Consider the following 21,927-nt stretch of genomic DNA (forward strand, 5'->3'; position numbering starts at 1 on the left):
GACTCCACTACTGTCTTAAGGGGTAGGGAAGGGGGTTTGAAACAGGAGTGATAAAGTAAGTTAATATTATAGAAAATTTGGCTTTATGCTAAATTATCACCACAGACTATGAAGGGACTGTTAATAGGGTCATGTATGTTATACTAAACATATGTAGGGGAGGGAAAAACAAATCCTCTGGTTTCCAGGATCTCTTTGTGTCATAGGGGAATAATGAATAGGGATAGACATACTAAATGAACATAAGAACCTATTGGTTGAAAAAAAATAATTCCATGAAAACATTCAATCCATCAACAAGTATTTATTACTATATATTTATTATTGTTCTAGGTGCTGGCAATATAAAGACAATGAGAAACAATTCTTGCCCTCAAGGAGCTTACATTTTATCAAGAGGCAACATATTTTTGTGTATACACACAAAATGCAAAATGAATACAGCATACATTAAGTCCCATTAGAGTTAATCCAACAATAATTCAAGGAAATTAAGCAAATATCTGACTACCTATGATGTACCCACATAATAATTTAAAGGAATTTCTGATGTGTAGATAGGACAATCCAAGTCAGATATGGAAAATGATAGCTATTGAAAGACCATCATGTAGATGAAGGATTTAATTTGTTTTCATGGTGTCAGAGGTATGAACTGGAGGAAATTAGGAAGAGAAAGCAAGATATAAATAAACAAAATTCAATTATATATAAATAAAAAAATCTAACAGTGAGAGCTGCCTAAGACAGGAATGGATTTCATTAGAACAGACCTGCATGACTTGGCAGTAGGTAGGGACTTAAATTAAAATAGTCTAAACTTCTTCAGGCCACAGAGAGGTTTTTAATGGCTCACCTTCCAAGTAAAGGTAACTAGAGACAGACTGATGTTGGTTGGTTGCTGTGGGTCATGTGACAAACAGGAGAGAGTGTGCATTGGTGGGCCACCTGCAAGTGGCCTGTGGGCTGTATGTTTGTTATGCATTAGAATATAGTAAGTTCACTATCACTGCTACTTTTCCAGCAGAAGCTGGATGCTCAGGTATTGTTGATGTAGCAAAGTTTCTAGATTACCTATGACTTGGATTGTAAACTCAGGCATCCCTGCTAACATAGAAACTGGATGATTTCCAACTTCACCTAGATTTTTCCTTTTCTGTTATCAATTCTCCTGTGTATCAATAGGAAATAGAGAAGAGGGAATGAATAAAGAAATATTGTGGAACAAGAATCAACAGAACTTGGAAACCAATTGATTGTAGGAGATGAGGAACTGATAATGCTGAGGTTTTCAGCATGAGAAGCTAACAGGATGTTAGTGGCATCAACAATAACAAGGAAGCTTAGAAAATAATAATAGTATTTATGTTATTATTTAAAGTTTATAAAATGCTTTACAAATATCTCATTTTATTCTTACAACAACCCTGGACTGTAAATGTCATTTTTATCCCTATTTTGCCATTGAGAAAACTAGGACCAAAATTTTTTTTTAAAAAGTTTAAGTGACTTGCCCATGGTCACAAACCTAGGAAGTATCTGAAGCTGGATTTGAACTCAGATCTTCCTTACTGCAGACCTATAGTACCACCTGGTTGCCTCTAAAAAAAACATCAATTGACTTAGAAAAGAAATGAGTTCAAATTTGATTATGTTGAGTTTGAGCATTTAGCAAAATATTCTGGTGGTTATGTCCAGTATGCAATAAGAAATATAACACCAGACATTAGAGAACAGAGAAATAAGAAAAGATATGGGAGAAGTTAGAAGGGGGTGATAATTGAAGCCATAGGAATAGGTGAGATCATAGAATCATAGATTAGCAGTTGAAAGAGAAATTGAGGGCTGTTGAATAAACACCTTCATTTTTACAGATAAAGAAATTTGGTACAGAGAATTTAAGTGATACCCAGACTAACGCAAAAAAAAAAAAAAAACCACCTGTGGTAGGATTTGAACCTGTCTTGTGACTCAAAAACCAGGACCCTCTCCAGTAAATCACATTGTCTAAATTATTAGAAAGTATTGAGACAGAAGAAGGGTAAAGAGGGGACATTAATGCATGGCCAAAGTTTAGAGCACTATTTAGGAAAAATTAAATCAATTAAGGAAATCATAAAAGAATAGATAAATGTACGAGGAAGAGAACAAGGATAGAGGAGTATCATATAAGACTAGGAAGACAAAAGTATTAAGAAGGAAGCAGTGTTCATTCCACAGTGTCAAATTTTTCAGAGAGGCTCAAAAGAATGAGAACTGAGAAAAGATCGTCGAATTAGGAGATGTGGAGATTATTGGTGACCTTGGAGAAAGCAGTCTCTAGAGAGTAGTGGAGACAAAAGCGAGATTGCAGAGATTCCAGGAATAAGTGGATAACAAGTAATTAGAAGGTACAAATACAGACTTTCCTTTCTAGAATGGTGGCAAAGGGGAAAAAAGAGAGTGATAGTTTGAGGGAGTGATAAAATCAGTCAAAATTGTTAGTTTCTTTGTTTTAGGATGGGGAAGTAAATACATATATGGGCAAGGGAGAGGAAAGAGAAAGAAAGGAGGAAGATGGGAATGAAAGAAAATGAGAATGACTGTGACTAATGGATAAAGGTGTTGAGAGTATCAAAAAAGATCAGATCAAGGGGCTGATTAGCTTTGTAAAGTAGGAGAGTCATCTCAACATAATGATTTTGGAGAGAATTGCACATGTGGATGGAGCCAGAGGAAAGTAGAGATGTTTTGAAATATGGAAGAAAAGAGATAAGAGAAATGATGGAGTCAGTCTCAGAAATTGGGAGGTAAGATAATTTGCTGTTAATAGGTAGACACAAAACTAGAGTTGGGGCTTGAAGAGAGAAGGGAAAAGTTGGGGAAAAAAATTTCTGAGTACACTGTGATGGAGAATCAATCAGAGATGAATAAAAGGGTTATGGTACAGTTCTGAGAACCCTAATGAGGCTGTAAAATTTAGGGTAAATTCTGTCAGCGTAATTTTATGGCTTCATCCAGCAGTGCTCAGCAGCTCAGAAGTAAGACCAGAACAGCTTAATGATGGGAGTGAACTAGAATTATAGATTAGCAGGTTGGAATAACAGAAAGATAAAACAGCAAGGGCTTGTAGAGTACAGAATATCTTATTGAAATGATTGACTATATAGTCAAGATTGTAAAGAGACAGAAATAAAGCCATAATGTGGATGATGGACTATAAGAACAAGGAGGGAAAAAAAATCACTGGAGGGAAACATGGATGGGAATTCACAAAGATGGTGAAGTGAAAATTCAGAAGAAATAAGCCGATAGCAGAAGTAGAAAATCAGGATATTAGCCAAGTGGAATTTTATACTACAAGTATTTCTTGAAACTTTACCATGTGCTCAGCATTCTGATGAATATTTTGATATAGGAATAATAACCTCAAGGAGCTTATAAACATGTTGAAGAGATGAGAATCATTTTCATAATATCATAATGAAGGTAAGGCCATTAGCTATTCACTTTTCTGAGACAGAGTAGTAAACACTTCAAGAATAAAGAGGTAAAAAAAAATATGTGCAACAGTAGGTCTTAGAGGAGGTGAGCATCTCTAGTTTAAATCTGGTAGTCTGAATGGAATGATAAAATTACCCCAACATACTCGTATTGCTGGTCTGAGGAGGGAAGCCTGTCAAATGTTGACTACTCCTTCCCTTGATGCCTCCTTCAGTGAGGGAATGTTATTTTTCTTCTAAAGGACTGTTTATTTCTATCCCACCTCTCAATCCTTTTCACCTTTTCCCCTATTGTAATCAAAACCTTTGGATCCAAAAAATAAAATGAACTCCACATATATTTAGGAATTTTAGTTATCCAGGCCATATCCCTACAAACCTGGAGAAGCAAGAGTTAAATGTAATAAAGTTTCTTCATGACAAAAGAAAAGAAACCAAGAAGATCTGACTATAGAACTAGAAGCAAACAGGTTTCTGAGCAGAGAATGAGAGGCTTATGCTGAACCCTTGGAATGGAATATTTTAATCATCCCTTCACGGATTTGTTTGGTTTTCACCCCATAGACAATGGGGTTAAGCAAAGGTGGAACAAGCAAGTATAGATTGGAAAGGAGAATGTGGACATAAGGGGCAACATTAAATCCAAATCTATGTATAAATGATGTGAAAAAGGTCAGGATATAGAACTGAAGAAAAACAAAGATATGGGCTGTGCAGGTATTGAATGCCTTGAGCCGGGCTTCCTTCTGGGGCAACTTAAAGACAGCCCGGAAGATCAGGCTGTAGGATATAAAGATGAAAATTACATCAAAGCCCAGGACTGAGAAAGCCACAAAGAGACCATATACTTTATTTACTTTTGTATCTACAGCTGCCAGCCTGACCACAGCCATGTGCTCACAGTAGGAGTGGGAGATGAATGTGGTCTTGAATACCTTCAGCCTCAACTTGATGAGAAGTGGGCACATGATGATGATAATGGCAGCTCGGATGGTGACAGCAACAATGATGTTAATGAGTACTTTCTTGGTGAGGATAGCTGAGTGCCTTAGAGGGTTGCAGATGGCTACATAACGGTCAAATGCCATAGCCAGGAGGATGCCTGACTCCATGCACTGGAACGTGTGAGTAAAGTACATCTGGACCAAGCAGGAATTAAAGTGGATCTCTCGTACCCGCAACCAGAAAATGGCTAACATTTTAGGTGTGATGCATAGGGTGAGCCCCAAGTCAGTAGCTGCCAGTATAGCCAAGAAAATATACATAGGCTCATGGAGGCTGCGTTCAGAACGAATGATGATGATAAGGAAGCTATTGCCAATAACTGCCAGGATAAAGGAAATGAAGAATGGAATCCCAATCCAATGTTGTATTGACTCCAGGCCTGGGACTCCAATTAGAGTGAAGATGGAAGGGCTGAAGAAGGTCCTATTAGGAGATTGCATGATGGGCCAGGGTTGGCCACCTTCTCCAAAGCTACCTCACTCTCCTAGAGAGGGAGAAGATATCAGGAATTACCTACCTATAGAGCAACAGATACCTTACTAGTTTGGCAACTGCTAGAAATTACCATAGGATATTTAGTCCAGACAACTGTCTTTAAACAGGATTGCCTCTAAAGATCTCTGGGAGTTCGTGATTGTGCAGGATTTTTTTTAACCCTGAAATCAAACTATCTATCTATCATCTTTTATGTCTACATATATTAACCACAAAGGATATAGGTATAAAATTGAACATCAAGAAATATTCACAAATTAGTTTTCTTATGTAATCTGCAATAATTACTGTACACCTTTTAATTTTTGTATGTGTTTGTACTTTTCAATGGAAATTTAATTGCAAAGGCATTCATTCTTTTCAAATATCTATTTCCATAAGCATCTGTCTTTCCCCTAAAAAATATTGCTTTGATACTCATAAATTCTTATGATTTTCAACTTTTCTATTAATTTGTTATTTCATTGGGAGTTATCCAGTGGTTGAACTTGTTATGTAATTCTGTCCACTTGGTAGTATGTAATTTGTTCTATTAAAATACTCCGAGATGGCCCATATCCCAATGTTACATAATTAACTTTGAAAACTGCAGCAACATGTATATAATAACTCAGAGTTTGCAAAACATTTTACAAATATTATCTTATTCCCACAGCAACCCTGGGAGGTAAGTGTTATTATGATCCCCATTTTATAGAAGAGGAAACTGAGAAAAACTGAGGTGAAGTTGCTTTCCCAGTGTCACACAACTGATAAATGTCAGTGACTTTAATTGAATTCAGGGCTTGTTGATTTCAGGTTTAGCGTTCTATCCACTGTGCCACCTAAAAACCTAGATGCTATCCAGTTGATCAGGCTTACCTTGGTGACAAGACAGGTAAATTTGTGAAATATCCTTATGATTTGTAAAAAGCCAGTTTCATGAAAGCTGCTTTATCAACATCCCAGCCTCATGTTTTGCTAGGATTGACAAAGACAAAGAAAGTTGCATGTAAGCCAGAGTCCTGAGAAGCTGAGAATGCCTCCCTTCCATGATATAGTTGCTTTAATTGCGAATTATTGCTTAAATAAACATAAGCATTTGAAACTAAAAGCCCCATTCTCAAAAAGGAGTACATAGAAGGGACATTCTCCATTCTCATATTCATCATAAATTTGGGGACATAATAATGATTTATTCATTTTTTCTCTGTAAGTCTTTGCATTTTTCCATCTTCCATGCCTAGGATGCTATTCCTCCTCACCCCTGCCTTTTGAAATTCCTGGTTTCCTTTAAAACTCAGGTCAAGCACCACATTTAAGCAGAGGGACTTACTTAATTCACATCTCCCTGTACCCAGCATTTTCCTCTTTTAAGGTTAACTTGTACAGGATTTGTATATATTTTGTATATATTTTTTATGTGTATGTTGTCTCCCCCACTATAATTAAAGCACCTTGAAACTGTCCCTTTTATCTTTGTCTTCCCCAGCAGTTAGCATACTTCCTCAAAGGTAACAGGCATTTCATGAATACTTGTTGACTCATTCACAAGAAAGTATAAGAATAAATGGAGTTTTCCTTAAAATGATAAGTAATATCTATCTAAAACCATCAGCAAGCATTATATGTAATGAGGATAAGCTAAAAACCTTCTGAATGAGGAAATTGAGAGAATTGAGGGGATTAGGATAACAAGTGGTTAATTGTAGGAATTGAGTGAACCGCACTGACTCCATTTTGTAACTCAATTCTGGAGTTACTCAATTCCCTTCTATTCAATTATAGATCTAATCTAACTTCTCTCCTGTGAGGAAATTTTATTCAGTAGTGGGAATTAAGAGAATAATTTGTTGCAATATTTGAACCTAGCCCTACCTGGCTGGGAAGCTGGTCCACCTCTATCTGCTGCTTAGAGACCCTTAATTAAGAACCTAGCTTATGGTGACCAGAAACATTAAGATCCAAAGATTGAAGCAAGGAGTTTTCTCACAATTGTATATCTCAAGCAAATTATATGTCTTATCTGAATACTGACAATATATTGATCAATCGGTTATAGTTTCCATGTTCTTTTGATTATTTACAGACACCAGGGAGAGTGGGGTGCATCTTTTTTCTGAATTCAGAGAATTATATCTGTTTGCTTTTCCCCTCCCAACTTGGAAAATTCTTAACTTTCATCCAATTATGTCATATTACCTAATTTGATAGTTTCCTTTTAATTAATTGATATTATTTAATTAGTTGTTTTTAATGTATAAATGTCTCTCTCCCTTGCATTCAAGATGCAGGCCTAAGGGGAGGAAGTTTGGTCCTGTTTTGTTGAGTAATTGGAATATATTGCTTAATAAACCAAAATGCTCAGAAGATTGAACCTTTGTTTCCTCAGTCATTTCATCTGTCACCTGCCATACCAATAAAATCAGAGATGAAGCAAGGATGTCCATTATCACTACTATTATTCAATGTTGTACTAAAAATGTTAGCTATGGTAATAAGAGATGAAAAAGAAATTGAAGGAATTGTAATAGTCAATTAGAAAAACAAACTATCCTCCTTTGCAGACAGCACAATGATATACTTAGAGAATCCTAGAAAATTAGCTAAAAAGCTAAGTGAAATATTTAACAATTTCAGCAATATAACAGGATATAAAATATAAACTGTCATAAATTATTAGCATTTCTATATAGTACCAACAAAGTCCAGAAAAAAAATAGAGAAATTTCATTTAAAATAATTTCAGACAATATAAAATACTTGGGAGTCTACCTGCTAAGAAGAACTCAGGAACAATATGAACACAATTACAGAACAATTTTCTCACAAATAAAGCCAGATCTGAACAGTTGGAGAGATGTTAATTGCTCATGGGTAGGCTGAGTTAATACAATAAAAATAACAATTCTACAATTCTAAAAATAACAATTTCTTATTCAGTGCTGTACCAATCAAACTACCAAAAATACCAAAAAAAAAAGTTCTACATAGAACTAAAAAGAATAATAACAAAATTCATCTGGAAGAACAATAGGTCAAGAATATCAAGGGAATCAATGAAAAAATGTGAAGGAAGGTAGACTAACAGTCAGATTTAGAAACCCAGAAATACATAAAATATGGGTATTGTTTTGTATAATATCAACATATTTTATCTTTTGACAACATAATAATTCAGATTTCTTCTCTGGTAAAAGAGATGGGGCAAAAAAAATTTACACAGATTTTCCAGATTTCAGGGACACTGCACCCATAAGCCACAATATGGAAGGGATAACTGTATTTAATAAACATGAAGATTCAAGCTTTTGGGACAAAAATTCACTATTTGACAAATTGTTGGGAAAACTGAAAAACAGTTTGGCAAAAACTAGGTAGAGACCTATATCTTACTCCATATACCAAGATAAGATCAAAATGAGTACATGATTTAGACATAAAGGGTGATATAAAAAATTATAATAATTAGGGAACATGGAAAATTTTACCTGTCATTTCTATGGATAAGGGAAGAATTTATCACACATAAGACACAGAGATCACTATATTATGTAAAATGGATAATTTTGATTATATCAAACTCTAAAGGTTTTTGCATAAATAAAACCAATGCAACCAAAATTAGAAGGAAAGAAATAAACTGGGGGAAAATTTAATAGCAAGTTTCCCTGATAAAGTCTTGATTCTCAAATATATAGAGAACTGAGTCAAATCTATAAGAATACAAGTCCTTCTTCATTTAAAAACTGGTCAAAATATATCAACAGACAGTTTTCAGAAGAAGAAATCAATGCCATCTATAGTCATGTGAAAATTGATCTAAATAGCTATTAATTGGAGAAATATAAATTAAAAAAACTCTGAATATCACCTCATACCTTTCAGAGTGACTACTCCAACAGAAAAGGAAAATGACAAATGTTGGAAAGGATATAGAAAAATTACAATACTAATGCATTGTTGCTGGAGTTGTGAACTGACCCAACTGTTCTGGAGAACATTTTGGAGCTATGCCAAAAGGGATAAAAAACAAAACAAAACCAAACAAACAAACAAAAAAAAAACTTTATACCCTTTGACCCCAAAATACCACTACTAAGTCCGTACCCCAAAGAGATAAAAGAAAAAGGAAAATGACCTACATGTACAAAAATATTTGCAGCACTTTAGTGGGGAGGGGGCAAAAATTGGAAATTGAGGGGATTCCCATTAATTAGCAGTGGTTGAACAAATTGTGGTATATGATCATGATGTAATACTATTGTGCTATAAGAGATGATAAGCAGAAAGCTTCCAATAAAACTTGGGAAGACATAAGAACTGGTGCAAAGTAAATAGAATGAAGGAGAACAGCATGCATAGTAACAGCAATACCGTACAATGATTGACTGTGAATGGCTTAGTTATTTTCAGCAATACAATGATCTAAGACAATACTGAAAGACTTATGATGAAAAATTCTATCCACCTCCAGAGAAAGAACTGTTGGAGTCTGAATGAAGATTGAAGTATACTTTTTGAAGCTTTCTTTATTTTTTTGCTTTTTTATTCTTTTGTTCTGCAAGATGTCTAATATGGGCATATATTTTTCATGACTGCATATGCATAACCTGTATCAAATTCCTTGCCTTCTCAGGTGGGGGAAGAGGAAAGGAGAGCGGGAGGGAGAGAATTTAGAACTCAAAATTAAACAACAAAAAAAGTGTTAAAATTGTTTTTACACGTAATTGAGAAAAAAAGGCAGGTTTAACTGAAAATATACATATCATTGGAATCAGGAGATGTAGGTTCTAGTTTGAGTTCTGTCTACTGCAACACTGAGAAAATCAAAATGTCCCTGAACTTATTTGCATATCTACAAAATGGCAATAAGAATTCCTTTCCTGCCTCTCTCATAGGGCTGTGGACCCAATTAACAATGGGTGTAAAACTGCTTGAATAAAACAGCCCAATCACCCAATAAGGTCTCAGTATCCCTCATGCTTCCTCTACACACCTCTTCCCCTTCCCGCCAAACCTATGCAAAATATAGCCTGCTAAGGAGATTTCTTTTGGAAGGTAGTGTTTGTGAGGTAACAGGCAACTTAGTCATGCTTCAGACAGATCTGCCATGGAGACATCACCATGAGTTGTCATACAAAAAAGATGAAAGGAAAGAAAAAAGCAAAGGGAAGTTGTATTTACATAGCACTATGTGCTAGGCATCTTGCTAAATGTTCACAAATATTATCTTATTTGATCCTCACAACAATCCTGCAGGGTAGAAATTATTATTATTCCCATTTTATGAAAGAGGAAACTGAATTAAACAGAAGTGAGTTTCCAGTCAAAATAACTAATATCTGAGGACAGATTTTAAACTAGGTCTTCCTGATTCCAGGCCTAATGCTCAATCAACTGCACATTAGGTCAAAGGGCCTTGCCAGGAGTTTCTTTTTCCTCTTCAAATATAACAATAACAAATTGTTTAAAGTTATAGTTCAGAGCATTTAGGTTAGATATTGGGGAAAAAATCCCATCCTTGATAGGAATTTTTCCTAAATGAAGTCACAGAGATTTTAATCAATTCTCAGGTATTGTTAAAGCCTAAAGGTGTACATCTGAGGGGGAGGTGGCAATATGATACTTACATGACCTCTGGAGACCCCCTTCTGTCTGAAATCCTGAGGTTATCTCTGATTGTTGCCATCTTTGTCTTGTTTCCTTGACATTATGATTTTGTCTCATTTTTTTATTTACTTTGTTCAGTTGTTTGTTTATCTTCCCATTTGTTTATTTGTTCATTGGATTATTTATTTATTTGTCTATTTGTTTATTCATTTATGTAAGTATGTGTTTATTCATTTTGCATGTCACTAGGTGGTTGCAGTGGATAGAGAGATATACTTGAGATCTCTAAGACCTCAGTTTAAATTTTGCCTAATACACTTACTAACCATGTGACCCTGGGCAAGTAATTTAAGCCTCCTTCAGTTTGTTTACTCATCTGTAAAATGGGGATCATAATAGCACCAACCACCCAAGGTTATTGAGAGGATCAAAAGAGATAACATATGTAAAATACTTTACATATCTTCAAGTGTCATATAAATTAAGGCTATTATTATTACATCAAGGTGGTCCTGTTGAGTACCCTGTTAGCTAAGATTTTATTCTTAATTTTCATGATCCTGAATGAGAAAGATCTCTCAGCCCTTAAATTTGTTCCTGCTTATATTATGCCTATCGTTCTATTGCATTCTCAGCATGAAGACTTGCCTCCCCTCCCACCCAAGAAGAGTAACTATTACATTGTTAAAAATTATGTTGACTCAGTTACCTATTGTTCTCAGCCCAGCTTATTAAACAGTGTTGGGGGAGGCTCTGGTACGGAAGGAGATATCAACTCTGTAGTTTTTGTATCTCCTGCTCTTTGTCATCCTACCGGCAAATTGTCACATTCTGGCTATTTGGGAAGGAACTGAGATTCAAGGGCCCCATCTCTTTTGCTGAAGTGGACCTAGATGGATTATCTTAAAGTTACCTATAAAAGCTGTCCTTACCTTGAAGCCAATGCTGGTCTTCAGTGATCAGTCCTTCAATGTGTTGCTACCTTGATGTACTTACTATAAAATCCTTTAAATTCTCTTTGTCCTGAGTTTTGCCTCCTTAATCAGGGTGAAAGCCCTTTCTGCAATATCACACTGTTGGATTTCCACAGGTACTAAGGATTGTCAAAATTTAACAAGAGTTGGAAGAGATACTAGAGATCATCTATTTCAACCTAGACCCCAGCATATCATTTAGTCTGTGCTCAAAAATGGCCAGTGATTAGGAACTTCTTGAAGGTACCCATTCCACTTTTAGATACTTCTAATTAAGTGGATTTGTTTTACATGAAACTTAAATCTAACTCACTTAAGTTAATACTCATTATACTTCTCCTTTCTGCAAACAAATCAAACACATGTAATCTCTCTTTCTTGTAGCAAATCTTCCTACAAAAATAATTGGAATATTTATCACACCATTTAAAAAAATCTGCTTAGGGTAAAGGATGATCATTGTGTAATCTCAGCATGAAAAAGATAGCTTTGTATTCTTTGTTGCCTCATTTTCTGCCTTGGGGGAGAGTAGATCACTCAGCCACTTGCTTTAATCAATTCTTCTCAAAGCCTTTCTATAGGAGTTCACTTATCATATACATTCAAGGTAAACATTATTGGGTAATCAGAGGTGCATTAAATCAAAATATTCTCCTTTTTATTTACTTTTCTCAGTTGGTTTGTGTTTCATTCCTGTAGCAGAATCCCCTTTGGTATCCCTTTTTGTTATAACTATTTGCTGGATGTTTCAACTTGTCCATATCTTCTGAGGGCTAATCTCCTCTTAGGTTATCAAACACTTTGCCTACACCACTGTCAGTGAAAAATATATATGTTGTAAGTAGAGGTGCTGGCATCTCAATATGAGAAAAATAATGGAGGCAGGGAAAGAATTGACCAGAAACATTTAAATAATGGACTTTAATCTTCCAGTCTTTGTACCTCAAAAGTATGGATCAGTTCCTAAACCCACAGTCTATTGTAACCTCCCTATATTCTCATCACAGAAATACTTAGCACCGGAGGTAATGGAGTGTAATGGTTAGATGCAATGGTCTCTGGAAGACCTGGTTTCAAATCCTGCCTCAAACACTTAATGGCTGTGTGACAGTCAGAAGGGCAGCTAGGTGGTACAGTGAATAGAGTTCTGGGCCTGGAGTCAGGAAAACTCATCTTCCTGAATTCAAATCTACCTCGTACATTTACTAGCTATGTGGCTCTGAGCAAATCATTTAACCCTGTTTACCTCAGTTTCTTCATCTGAAAACTTCAAATGAGCCTGACACAACTGGGCAACAATGACTCTGGGAAAGTCACTTAATGTTTGTAAACCCAGGTAAAAATAGAGTTGAAGTTGATGCCTTCTAAGGTCCCTTTCATATCCTAGTCTATGATCCTGTGAGATGGTACGGATCCTAGATGATGGTATGGGAGAGCTTCTGCATATTTTCTCCCCTCCAAGTCTCCTTTGAGTGCTAGAGCAACAAGGAAGGAAGGAAAAGTCTGCCCCATAGTCTGGTCTTTACAATGACCTGTTCTTGATATATTTCTGAGATCAATATAATGACCCCCAGTGATCCACGGACACTCACCCAACCTGAACTGCAGAGAAGAGATGGAGAATGCTGGGCCAGAAGTGGGGGAATGGAGATAGTGTAAGTATAAGAAATGTGAGTCAGCTAGCCTGAGAATAGGAAGTGGAATTATAACATTTGAATTGATCCCTTGGGAATAATGAGGGAGCCAAGAAGCAGAAAACATCCTAGTGATCCCAAAGGTAGCGTTCTGCTTAGATAACTTAACTATCTACTTGTTTTACTTAAGATTCGTTTTTGTTCTTGTTCAGTATATGGGTAACAAATAAAAACAAGCATTTGTTGAGTACCTACTATGTACTACATACCATTCTGGTCACTGGAGAAATAAATATATAAGTAAATCATAGAGGATAAATAAGGTCATTTCTAGAATCAGCATTGGCAGAGCTGAGAACTTGCCATTGAAAGACTAGTTGGATACTGTGACTACGAGTTTCAGTTTTCTAATGTGCAAAATAGATGTAATATGTCCAACTTAACTATCTCTCTCAAAAGTTTGTTGTGAAGAAAGACATTATAAATTGTGAAGAACTATGGAAATGATAACTAACGATCATACAAACTAGAACAAAAAGACAGGTAGGAAGTTGTCTGGGGAAAACAGGAAAATAAAGAGCTCCAAGAAGAAAGAGCACAGAATTTGTAATCTGAAGCATTGGGCTCATGTTATGACTACTACTTACTGGCTATGTGACTTTGGGCAAGTGTCTAAGCTTCTCTAGGCCTAAAATTACTCGTCCATAAAATGAGAGGGTCAAATTCAAAAGAATGATAAGACAAGATTCAATAAACTAAAATTCTACAGGGGAAGTCAGTCCATAAAAGGTGGGGAAATTTCAAGAATTAAATTCTGAAAATCACAAAGAAAAATGATTCGAAGAAGGAGGAAAATAGGGAGTTATCTGGAGAAAATGATGTGGATTCACAGACAACTCATCAACTAACTTAGATGTTATAATAATATTCACAGAAAAGGGAAGCAATGAACAAAATGTGGTAGAATACTGTACAAATAGTGATAGGATTGCTAATACTCAGGGAGCTCCAGTTGGTAAGAACAAACAAAGACAATAAGAAAAAAATTAATTAGTCTTATTTCAGAAAAAAGAAAGATCAAAGAAGAGATATGGCTGCTGCTCAAGGTGAATGGAATGATAGTAACTGAAGAAAAACAAAAGGCAGAATTTCTCAATTCTCAATTTCCTTCTGTTTTATTTACCAAGTAGATAGACCTGTGAACCTGTAAGGGACATCATAAAGTTAGCCAATGGGGAATCCATAATCAAAATAAGTAAAGCTACAGTATGAGGCTACCTGGTTGCTTTGTCTGGCCTGTTTGAGTTGCCTAGCCCAAGTTAACTGCATACTGGGGCTAAAAAATGAATTTGTTTAGATGCTAATGATTTCTGAAAGATCATGGTAGCAGGAGAAGGACCACAATAATGGAGAAGGACATATGTCCTGATTTTCAAAAGAGGAAGGTGAAAGAAAAAAGACAGTGGGATTTGAAAATTATATGCCAGTGATGTTGACTATGATTCATGGGAAAATTTTTAGAATATATTAATAGTGATTATTTTGAAAAAAAATGCATTTTATTGATGCCTTTTGCCTTCATCTCACAGTCATTTCTGGGAGAGGAAAAAAAAAAAACAATACAAAATGGATTTGCTTTTTCCTTACTACATCTAGATTGATCCTTCCCTTATAATAAAAGCAATTATTTTTGTAACAAAGAAAAACAATTAACTGACACCCCTACATATCTCTCTTTGCTTTGAGGAAGATCTGTTTTCTGATCGATTCTCTGAGAAAATCTGTGTTTTTTTCCCAGTAATTTCATTTTAGTGGGCTTGTCATTTGCATTAATGTAGCCATTGTGCATGTAACATCCTTTAGGTCTATCAAGGAAAGACAGATGATGGAGATAAAAATCCTCTTAGATTGTTCTCAGCCTCTCAGTGAGTTCTGCCTGGTGCTGATGTTCCTAGATTTGACTGACTAAGCCTACTTTCATATCTTAAAGAGGGGAGCACAAAATGGCACCTGGAGTGAGCACACAGCCAGTGAGGACAAGTGGGGAGCTGTTATCAGTGAAGCATGAGGAGAGATGCCAACCTGGGAGCTGTGAGGAATGAATACCTCGACACCAAGAGAAGACTCAGAAGACTAGGTGAGACAGAAGTCACAAGAACAGAGAAAGAGCTCAGTAGTAAGAAATGTTCACTCTGTGGAGACAGAAGCAGTGAGTAATTGCTTTTGTTCCTCATCTCCTTCTTCATTCCCTTCTTTCTCAACAGAAGGATGGGTCTCCCTTAAAAGTTTGTTTGCCTTCTATTTGACGTTTGCCGTCCTCTTTGTTGCTTGCTATAAGAAGGGATTGCATCACTGCCCTTACCTCTGCTTGTTGCAACTACATTCCCTTCCACCACCAGCCTCAACAAGGCCCACTCTGTGGAAAAAGGTGTCATCTCCCTGTTCCATTGGCCGAGCACTACCCCAGGTGCTGCACCAACTCCCCTTTCCTAATGCCAGGCTTAGATGGTTGTTGTACATATCAGGAATGCTGGGGCCTGGGCACTTCATCTCCATGCTGGGGTCTGATTTTGCCTCTTTTGACACTGCCACTGGTGAGACTTTAGTTCTGTCCTTCTATGATAGGACCACATAATATCTCCTTGAGCTACTCTGATTGATGCCCCCCCCCCCATACTTGGGCTGAGCATTGATCCCTCCCCCATCCCAGGGCCTTCCTACTCCCCCTCATCGATGATCCTGAGTGCTAACCACCATGCTGGGGCCTTACTCCTGGCCCCTATGTTGGAAGCATTGCTTCATGTTCTACCATTTCTGCTACTTAGTGCAACTGTCATGCTAGGACTGAGCTCTGCTTCTTAATACTGGAAGGAGCGCTGCCACCAGAGCTGTTTCATTATGCCAAAGCCAGAATACCAAGTCCACTGTGCTTAGTCTGAGTGCTACTACCCTACATGGGAACAACTGCTATCAGAGAAGCTACCCATGGTGGGATCTGAGTGCTGCCACCCTATGATGGCTCCTGAGTAATGCCACTCTACGCTGGAAAGAGTACGCTGAATCTACAACTGCTTGAGTCTGAGGACTACCACCCAAAGCTGAGGCCATGGTTATGCAACACTGAAAAAATGGCTGTTTTTTGTTCAACTTGTTAGTGCTGCTGAACTCCTCTCTTTCTCTCTGTCTCTCTCTTCTTTGTTATAAGGAACAACTTTATCAGAAGGGAGGGGAGAAAAATACCCTGAGGAATTTAGGGAATATTTTTTTTAAAGTGTCAATAAAATTTTATTTAAAAATAATATTCTGTTAAAGTGAGAACTCTCTCAGTCCAGGTCCCATACTAGGCTGGAAAAATAAGAAATTAGACGAAGTAAGGAAATAGATGGCTTTTATTTGAATTAGCCTTAGAGGGATGGTAATCTGGCCTCTCAGTTATATTGTACAACTTTTTCAAGACTCTGCTAAAACGAGGATTGTTTGTTCTATCAACCAAAGCTCAATACATGAAAACAGGATTCCTCACTTTAACTTAAGGGGAAGTCACTCTTTAAAACAGAGTTAATGACTCTTGTTATTGAAGCCAATAAAGAAGGCTCACTGCTGTTCCTCCAGGATATGAAGAACCATTCATAGCTTTGCAAAAACAAAAATGTTCCTGTACCTGTTTTCCCACAGACCTTTCAACATTGACTGTACCTCTTTTTTTTTTTTGACATCTTTGCTAGTTTACATGGTGTAAGGTAAAGAAATCTCAGATTTGTTTTAATTCACATTTCTCTTACTTATTAGTGATTTGGAACATGCTTTCAAATGGTCACTTATAGTTTATAATTCTTTTGGAAAATGTTGATATTCTTTATTTACTGGAAAATAGCTCTTGGTTTTATACATGTGTATGAGTTCTGTATATATGTTGTGTATCAGACTTTTAAAAATGATATTTATCCCTTCTTATGTGCACATACATAAATATGCATATACCAATGTATATATGAAGTCATATTATATTTTTATAAGCATGGTAGCTAGGTGTTACAGTGGATAGAGCACTGGGCCTAGCGTCAGGAAGACCTGAGTACAAATGCAGCCCCAGACACTTACCAGTTGTGTGACACTGGTCAAGTCACTTGACTCCTATTTGCTTCAGTTCTTCATCTATAAAATGGGAACACTGGAGAAACAAATGGCAAAACACTCCAGTAGCTTTGTCAAGAAAACCCCACGTAGAAAGTTTGTGGGGTCTTGCAGAGTAGGATGCTACTGAATGACTGAACAACAACAACAACATATCTATATGTGTATATGTATGTGTATAGCTGCATTTTATATATATGTGTATGTGTGTGATAAATATATATCGGAGAGAAGAAATTGTGGGGAACGGAATAATGCATATAAGGTCAATCCTTTTCAATGCATTTGTTCTGCTGAATTTATATTTAATTATTTGTTATAAAAGATAGCTTTCTGGGAAAGAGATAAAGAAGGTATGTATTTGGAAATGTAAATGATATGAGAACAAATAATATTAATAAAGTTTTATTTTAAAATTTAAATAAAGAAATAATCAACATTAAAAAACTCATGGAAGCAGCAATAACAATGCAAAATTATACACGCTACATAGTCAATAACATGTAAGAACACATCTTAAATAAAATATAACACATAGCATCAAATAGAAGATTTAATATCATCAATCTACATACATGCCAAAGGCACAAACATAATGTGTTCCTATTATGTGAATATGTAAAACATTAGCGTTTGCATCAAAGGAACATATATAGCAAAAAAGAATAAAATGCATAACATCGTCCATTGTATTATATAAAAAGCCCAAATTACATTTACTCAAAAAAAAAAATGAGGGAACATCTACTGACTCTTTCTGTAATCTTCTTACTCATTACACTTTAAGCATCACGAGTAAACCATGTCAATGTCTAAATAGGGCTGGTACTTCTACAGTACAGTATCTATTCTGCATCTTTGGTGTTTTCATACCCTCTGGCCTATAATCCTAATCTTAATTGGAGCAGCTAGGTGGCACAGTGGTTAAAGTGCTGGGCCTAGAGTCAGGAAGGCCTGAGGTCAGATTTGGGCTCAGACACTTAACACCTGTGTAACCATAGGTAACTCACTTATCTTTTGTTTGCTTAAGTTATTTTTGGGGGGTTTGTTTTGTTTTTGTAAAATGAAAATAATACCAGCTCCCTCTCAGGGTTATTGTGAGGATAAAATCAGGTAATATTTATAAAGCCTTTAGGACATACACATACATACACATATGTATATGTATATACATTTGTGTGTATGTGTAATATACTGTTAACACATATAATATGTATACAAATATTATATATAATATATTATATACATTTGTGTGTATATGTAATATACTGTTAACACATAATATATATAAATATTATGTTATTATGTATAATATATTATCTATTACATATATATTACATAAGTAGGAGATTGTGGATAGGGAACACTGCATATATATGTATATTTGCAGATATACATGTATATGGATATGTATACATACACATGTGTATATTTCTATATCTCTATCTATCTGTTTATCTCTATCTATCTCTATCTATATAGTTGGTGTTATTATTCAGTCGTTCAGTCACCCCCTAATAGTGAGCTTGCTCATGGTCCAGAAACAGTTCTCACTCTTTCTACTTCTGCTCTAGAGTCTTAGAAGGATAATCTAGGCTAATAATCATTAACTCCAGATGCTATCCCAACTAGACTATTCAACAAGAAAGGGGCTATCTCTGGGATTATCCCCACCCCCCTTTGAACAAAAGTTCCCCTAAATTCCTGGACATTTACTCAAAACCAACATATAGTGATACGTCCATCAAAACACCATTTGTATCCACCATTTGCGAGTGAATCAGTCAGAAAACATTTATTTAGTGCTTACTATGCACTAGTCATTGTGTGAAGAGATGGAAATAGAAATATAAACACAAAGGAAAAAAAGTCCCTGAAATCAAGGCGCTTACATTCTAATGAAGGAAAACAGTGTATTAAAGGAAGCTGGAAAAGGGCTGTAGGAGAAGAGAGAAGACAGGTACCTGGCCCAAGGACATGGTAAAGAAAAGCCTGAGTTCCACATGGAGAAGAATGATTCGTTGCCTAGCTCTAATAACTCGTTATCACATGATGAATTTCCTCTGTTAAAGATATTTCCAAAATTATATTTAAAATAATATAATTGCTTTCTTTACAACAACTCTGTGAAGGAGGGAAAATTCACATTGTTGTTCTCATTTTACAGATGGGGAAACTGACATTCAGAGAAATTAAATAACACATATTAACTGGTGGAGCCTGCATTGAAATCTAGGGGTTTAAACCATGCTTTCCACTGCACAAAGTGATCTCCCCATAGGAGTGTATGTAACATTTCTGCAACAGCTTAGAACCTAAGCTTCTTAAGGGCAAGTTCTGGCTCATATTCTGACCCATGAGTCACCATCCTTTCCTACTGAGGAAAAGAGAAAAGTAGTGACACTGAAAGAGTGATGTGAATGGGCAGGAATAGGTGCCGACCAGTCAGGGACTGTCTTTTGTCATTTAGGTACTTACAAGATGTGTAGGATCATCAGATCTTTGCCTTACAATTGCGTCTCTTCTTTTATCTTACTATAGAGCTCGGCATATGAGAACTCAATGGATTTCTATTCTATGAGAACAACTCAGACCAAAGATATGGGGATATTTGATGTCCTTCTTACTAACCCAATTCACCTAGGAGTCCACCAGTTACTATCATAATCAGTGCTTGAGAGCTATTACTAACCACCATCACTGTCTGAGAACCTTTGGATCCCATAAGTTTGGGGTTAGATTTCACCCCCAAATTCTATGATCTTCAATTCTCTCAAGGATGATACTGAATTACCAGTGAATGTACTGTTTTATGTTTTATGCAGATTACCCATTTGACAAAATCACTTCTCTTTCAAGTTCAAGGCCTTTAGTCTGTAAAGATTTTGAAGAATCTCTCCCATATCCTTTTGGTTTTGACACCATAAATGATAGGGTTCACCATGGGTGGGATAAGAAGGTAGATGTTGGCCACAAAAATATGGATATGGGGAGCAATATGATGACCAAACCTATGAGTGAGGAAGGAGAAAAAGGCAGGAGTATAAAAAGTCAAAATGACCCACACATGGGAGCCACAGGTGCCCAGGGTTTTCAGTCTAGCCTCCTTGGAGGGTAGGCAAAATACAGTACTGAGAATGAGGACGTAGGAACAGATAATCACAATGAAATCCAGTCCTGCGGTAAAGAAAGCAATAGAGAGGCTGTAGGCTCTGTGGACCTTAGTCTGGGCACAGGAAAGTTTGATCAGTGCCATGAATTCACAGTAAGTGTGGGGGATGATGTTGGTCTTACAATAGGGAAGCCATCTAAGCATGAAGGGATGAGGACTCAGCAAAATAACTCCCCGAATGACAATGGCCAAACCTAGGTTCCTGATAACTACGTTGGTCAAAATAGCTGAATGTCTAAGAGGGTTACAGATGGCCACATAGCGATCAAATGCCATAGCCAAACAGAAGCCAGACTCCATGGTGGTCAGGGAGTGTATAAGAAATATCTGAGTAAGACAAGCTTCAAGATATATCTCTTTATCATTAAACCAGAAGAGACTAAGGATTTTGGGCAGTGTGGTGGTGGTGATCATCAAGTCTGCCACTGAAAGCATGGAGAGGAAGAGGTACATGGGCTCATGCAGGCTAGGGTCATTCCTGATGATGACCAGAAGGGTGCAGTTCCCCAGGATGGCCAACATATACACAAGACAGAAGTGGATAGAGATCCAGATTTGAACGGTTTCCAGTCCTGGAATTCCAAGGAGGAGAAAGGTTTTGGGATGCAGATTGGTAAAGTTGAGTGCTGACATCACATGGATCTTTTATCTTCATCACCTATATCTCACCAAAGGCTATCAGTTCTCTAAATAAATTGAATATTAATCAGTTTTAATTTCTTTCAGATAGAAACGATGTATTAATTCAATGACCCAACTCTTCAAGGTGCCCTGATGCTCTAACATATAGATGAATATTAAAAAAAAAGGTAATCAGGATTACTTGATTTGGATTTATATCCTAAAGATTTGTAAAGACAAAGATCCTCTTCTAGTAAGGAATACAGTTTATATTTTAGACTAGGCTTAGATTTTTGTTTGTTTTATAAAGACTTTAATCTAGTTACAATTTGCATTACATTTAAAGCTGGGTTGTGTGGGGAACTTCACATATCTTTTATACTTTTCTAAAGCATGGTATGTACATGGGCTCATTTTACATATTAGGTAGATAAAGGGGAAATCTACTGGTCAAGACTCTTTATCAAAAGATGTCATAATCAGTCCACATCCCCCGGTCTATGTCAGTTTCTCAAGCAAACATGTCAAAAAATTCCTTACTCATTTCATGAATTGAAGTGAAGGTAACTTAATTAAGGAAGGACATTTTGCCCTTTAACACTCCAGGAGTGGACAAATTACTTTGGTACTATATTTACTATGAAGATCACATACCATCACCAAACTTAGTAAGCTACACAGTTTCAGTTTCCAACTCTAGCGAGTCCCATTGATTATTTCCTCCTAATTTTCCTTGAACAAAAGCAAATTTAAGTATTCCTGGAGCTCCCACAAAAAAAAATAAACTAAGAAAGTGTAATTCTTCTTGTGAAACCAGA

The 21,927-nt window shown here is 36.4% G+C and overlaps 2 protein-coding genes across 2 annotated transcripts; both read right to left on the reverse strand.

The window, feature by feature from the left end:
• Positions 1 to 3,976: 3,976 nt before the first annotated feature.
• On the reverse strand, positions 3,977 to 4,927 carry LOC114030307 (olfactory receptor 52A5-like). The gene has a single exon (XM_027845112.1). The coding sequence runs from the start codon at positions 4,925 to 4,927 to the stop codon at positions 3,977 to 3,979; it is 951 nt and encodes a 316-aa protein (XP_027700913.1).
• Positions 4,928 to 18,400: 13,473 nt separating this feature from the next.
• LOC114030299 (olfactory receptor 52K2-like) lies at positions 18,401 to 21,121 on the reverse strand (the record flags this gene model as incomplete). The annotated part of the gene is made up of 2 exons (XM_027845105.1): positions 20,218 to 21,121; positions 18,401 to 18,429 (listed from the first exon to the last, which is right to left on the reverse strand). Coding segments are annotated over exons 1-2 (933 nt in total), but the record flags the coding sequence as incomplete, so codon positions are not given.
• Positions 21,122 to 21,927: the final 806 nt, after the last annotated feature.

This window comes from Vombatus ursinus, unplaced genomic scaffold, assembly GCF_900497805.2.
Source record: "Vombatus ursinus unplaced genomic scaffold, bare-nosed wombat genome assembly UNPS02014953.1, whole genome shotgun sequence".
NCBI classification, from domain to species: Eukaryota; Metazoa; Chordata; class Mammalia; order Diprotodontia; family Vombatidae; genus Vombatus; species Vombatus ursinus.

Coding starts and splice junctions, on each gene's coding strand:
- LOC114030307 (XM_027845112.1), bottom strand. CDS start 4,927: ATGCAATCTCCTAATAGGACCTTCTTCAGCCCTTCCATCTTCACTCTA.